The sequence below is a fragment of the Lontra canadensis genome, unplaced genomic scaffold (assembly GCF_010015895.1).
Source record: "Lontra canadensis isolate GAN:19392208 unplaced genomic scaffold, GSC_riverotter_1.0 scaffold21, whole genome shotgun sequence".
NCBI classification, from domain to species: domain Eukaryota; kingdom Metazoa; phylum Chordata; class Mammalia; order Carnivora; family Mustelidae; genus Lontra; species Lontra canadensis.
In genome coordinates, this window is record NW_022631015.1 from 23,643,442 (window position 1) to 23,648,396 (window position 4,955).

At 41.2% G+C, this 4,955-nt stretch overlaps 1 protein-coding gene across 1 annotated transcript; it reads left to right on the forward strand.

The window, feature by feature from the left end:
* The first annotated feature begins 4,041 nt into the window (after window positions 1–4,041).
* On the forward strand, window positions 4,042–4,459 carry LOC116870038 (histone H2B type 1-C/E/F/G/I). The gene has a single exon (XM_032861744.1). It carries the CDS (start codon window positions 4,053–4,055, stop codon window positions 4,431–4,433), a length of 381 nt encoding a protein of 126 aa, XP_032717635.1. The 5' UTR covers window positions 4,042–4,052; the 3' UTR covers window positions 4,434–4,459.
* Window positions 4,460–4,955: the final 496 nt, after the last annotated feature.

Sequence of the window (4,955 nt, forward strand, 5' to 3'; positions counted from 1 at the left end):
CATATTAAATAAGCCAACAAGCTTAATTTAGCTTTACCAAATATTTTCCCAGATTACATGAATTTGAAAAAGATTTGGATTAGTTTCTAATTTTCTGGATGTTAGAATGCCCAATCTTTACAAGCATGTGCCTTTAAACAGACTAAATAGAGCTCTTCTACATATTAACTATAGCAATACCATCCAGAATTAGAGAAAATATCTCACATTAAAACACACATGGACAGGGTGCCTGGATGGCTCAGTGGTAAAGCCTCTGCCTTTGGCTCAGGTCATGATCCCAGAGTCCTGGGATGGAGCCCCGCATCGGGCTCTCTGCTTGGCAGGGAGCCTGCTTCCACCTCTCTCTCTGCCTATTTGTGATCTTTGTCTGTCAAATAAATAAACTTTTTTTAAAAATCTTTAAAAAAAAATACATGGACACACACACAGCACAAAATACAGACAAGAGATGCTTTTGTGAAAAGGACATTTGGCTCACTTTTTTTTGGAGATTTATGTATTTATTTTAGAACAAGCATGGGGAGAGGCAGAGGAAGAGGGAGGAATCTCAAACAGACTCCACGCTGAGCTCAGAGCCCAATGTCATACGCAAACTCACAACCCTTAGATCATGACCTGAGCTGAAATCACTTAACCAACTGAACCACCCAGGTGCCCCGAGGCCCAATTTTTAAATAGCTCTAACTATCTATCTGCCTCTCTATCTATCATCTATCTATCTATTTTTATGAAAAACTTTTCCCTAAAGTTTGCATGTCAAAAAGACTGGCTCCTGGGTTGTAGAGAAGATAGAAGTAGAGAATTTATATCAAATGCTGAGAGTGTGTAAATTTTCTGAAAAGTGCATAATTGGAGTATTTCTGCTTGTTATTGTAGGTGCTATAGTCTGGTCGTAAAAGCCCTTTCAGAAGTTTGCATGTTAAAAAGGCCTCTTTCCCCTCATTCTCACCCTTACCCCCTTTTCTTTTCTTTTTTAATTCAGTCTCAGGAGACTGTGGGATGAGTTTACAATTCAAAGACATGATAAAATTTATGATTTCAAGGGACAGAGAAAGAATGCAAAGAAATTTTTTTTCTAGAGTTACTGGGTAATTGCTAGTTAGAAACCTAACCCCCCTTTTAAAGTACAAAACAATTTTGTTCTAATATCCTGATTTTTAAAATAATATCCATAAACATTTTGAAAGGCATATGCAAGGTCTGGAGATTGGTAAAGATAGGTGGGCTTTAACTTGTTTCTAGAGTTATAGGGATATTCATAGAGATTTGTAAAATAAAGGCAGAACTGTTATAGTCTATCAAGGAATTAGCCCATCTTCCTAACTGAATTTGCTTCTTCATATCACAAAATTTTAAGTAGAATGGGAACCAAAAGATTTATATCTTTGTAAAGTCTATCTAAAGTATTTTAACAAAAGCCTTGTTTTTCTGGGTATACAAAGTAAACTTGGTTTCTATTCGCCCCTGAATATTGGCCTTTTGCAAATCACTTATGGAATGGCCTAGTCATCTATATCTCATATATACAGTCATATAATCTCTGTAATTACTCTCTAAATTTCGTAGGATCTTTTGAAAGTAAAGGTAAAGGGGCTTTATAATTTAAAAAATCTGCTGTGGTCCAGGGGGACGTGATTTTGTTGTTGGGGGCGGGTGGGGGGATGGAGGGGGCAGTGGATCTAGAATACTCCTTCAAAGGGTGTTGTCCAGGAATGCTTGAGGCTTGGCAGAACCTGATTACAGAGCCAAGGCGGGTAGGAGCAAAGCAGCACTTACTGCTAGTCTCCTGCTGCTTTTGTGAAACATTTTCTGGTTTTCAGCATTTACCTGAGCAACCTATTTACTTTGAACCTAGAGATTAGGCCAGAGTGATCTCTATAAATCTTGTAAGAAGAGGAATTAAAACAGGCAGATGCAGCCAAATTTTAAGGAGAATTTACCTTGGCTGTGGACATTGCTTTTTGTCTTGTGTCTGATTTCTGTACTTTTATCTTGTCAATGGAGAACTTAAGGTGAGCCATTATAAGACAAGTGAGATATTTTAAATAGAGCCAATTTAAAGATCCATTGTAAAAATAAATAAATAAAGGATCCATTGTGTGGCCATTGATGAGTAGGATCTATTAATAGTGACTTAAACCAATAAGCCTTTTAATGGCTTAACCAAAGACACAATAGAGGTCTAGAGAGGGCAGACAGGATGCAGCCCCTCCCCATCCAAAAGATTACTTATGATATTAACCTAAGAAAGCAAAGGCCTTCATTGCACAGACTGGTATAGTGAATGTCTCTGGTGTCCCATGAAAATATGACACATCTCCAATCACACACCCACTAACCTGTGATTCCAGGTGGGCTCTTCTCAAATGAGACTTTCCAGCACTAACAAGCAAGGAATGTTGAAACAACAGATTCCTGTGGGCTGGAACCTCTCATGGCAAGTACCCTGGGAGGTGACACAGCTGGACAGAGAAAAATCTGATCCCCATCTATTAGACTGACCATCAAGGTGCACCATGGTAAGTGTACCCACCAGAGTAGAGACCGAAGTGAATATTCACACTGGTCAGACACCAAGCTCTTAGGACATAGAGCAAGACAAAAGGAAAATACTAACAGATCTAAGCCTTGAGTCTCCTGGAGCCCACTAATACCTAGGAGGTATTTGCTGTGGGTTTGGGACACTGTGTGGTTTTGCAGTGTACTTACTTCACAGAGGTTTACTTGAGGTTGGGAGTAACCTAGAGTCAATATAACCCTTTCTGTAACCAATGTAACCTATTATGGGAGGCTTCCTTAGCTAGCCAGCACTCTAACAGCTTTCAAACACTCAACCCATTCTCGTAAATGGGGCACTGGCTTCCAAGAAGTAGCTTAGCAACAAACCCCAAAACAACATAAAAGATGCAGACAAAGGAAAACAGAGACCATCTCTGGTAGGAAAATGATCCGTTAGTTACTAAAGGGTACTCTGCCAAATTAAGCAGAGTCACTTAGCCCAAGGAACTAGGTTCACAAATATTTTCTCCTGCTAATCTAAATTTAGAAAGAAAAAAAAAGAAGTCTCACCCGGCTTGCTCCATCAGATTCCACAGAGATTGGAAGAGGCTGACACGGTAAAACTTACCCACTGCCAGCAGTACAGCAGAAGTCCCAGGATCTCGAAGCTGCCGCATGGTCTGTTGCAAGCAGTATCCACTGAGTTAAAGAGTCCTGCCAACTATGCCAACCATTGGGGAGCAAGCATTCCTGTCCCCTCAAATCTCCCTGAAGCTTGACATTAAAAAATTAACAAGAGAAAACCAACTTTATACAGAACATATAGAGACTCCACAACACATAGAAATTCCCCAAACAAGCAAAATAAGGTATATATATGTGTCATTCTGAACTAAAGAAGGGTTGGACTTTGACATTTCAGAGTAAAGGAATATACTTCATACAGCAAAGAGAAGAGACAATGTTTGGTAATTAGATGTTTGCCCTGCCGTAGAGATGGGTCACTCAGATAAAATTAATCTCAATTCGTAACCTTTATTCGGAAAAGACCCCCCAGTTTAGATTCTTCTCTATGGTTAAGAGAGGAAGAAAAATTTCTCGAGTCTGCAGGGTCTCAAGAGCCTTCAAATCAGAATAGCCTACATGCCAAAGAGGCACACTGAAAGGCAGTGGCCTGTCTGGAAACCCTACAATAGAAAATAATCTGAACGTGTTACAAAGTAGGTTACCTCTCTGGCATTACAAAACACAAAAGGGAGTCATTATTAGATTTATATTCAAAACTGTTCCACAAATTAATCTGCATTCCTATTAAATTAAAAGAAAAAACTAAACTAGACTAAAGAAGCCAGGATGTACTGGGGAAACTGCTTTCCGGATATGACCAATGGAGAGAAGAACTACAGCCAATCATTAGCCGGCAGACGGACGACGAGTTGACGAATCAACGGTAGCCAAACGCATCCGTCATTTGCATACCACTGCCTACAAATATGCAGGATCCTGCTGCAGACTCCATTTTCTTCTCTGTCAGAAGAAAGCGACTCAGCATGCCTGAACCAGCCAAATCCGCGCCGGCCCCCAAGAAGGGCTCCAAGAAGGCGGTGACCAAGGCGCAGAAGAAGGACGGCAAGAAGCGCAAACGCAGCCGCAAGGAGAGCTACTCGGTGTACGTGTACAAGGTGCTGAAGCAGGTGCACCCCGACACCGGCATCTCGTCCAAGGCCATGGGCATCATGAACTCGTTCGTCAACGACATCTTCGAGCGCATCGCGGGCGAGGCGTCCCGCCTGGCGCACTACAACAAGCGCTCGACCATCACGTCCAGGGAGATCCAGACGGCCGTGCGCCTGCTGCTGCCCGGGGAGCTGGCCAAGCACGCTGTGTCCGAGGGCACCAAGGCCGTCACCAAGTACACCAGCTCCAAGTGAACCTGACAAGTAAGCCTCCTGACATCCTACCCCAAAGGCTCTTTTCAGAGCCACGCATGCTGTCAATAAATGAGCTATAATTCTTTCTAAAAGCTATTCTCAGATATATCCTACCAAGCTTAAAGGTAACTAGAAATCTTACTTTCATTTTGGGCCGCGCAAAAAGTATGTGCACATTTCCCTGTCAGTTACAACACCTACCATAAATTGAGCTCTATGAGCGAAAAACGGTTCTATCAAACCATTATTCCTTTAGTTTTACTAAACTAATAATTCTAAATGAAAATGCCATTTCTAATGTAGACCTGTTTCCGTGTGCAGGGCTCCAAATTCATTGTTACATACATTGTTCAGGAACTTGGTAAAGATCACTCCGTGGAAGCACATAATGGAAGGCTCTGAAAACTTTGTTCTGTTCAGAGCTTTTCATTTTCTTTTTAGAATATAGATATGTAATATTGAAAAAAGCTGAAGACAATATGAGTATTAATGGAAATCTTACATCCGCTTTTCTGCTGTGCT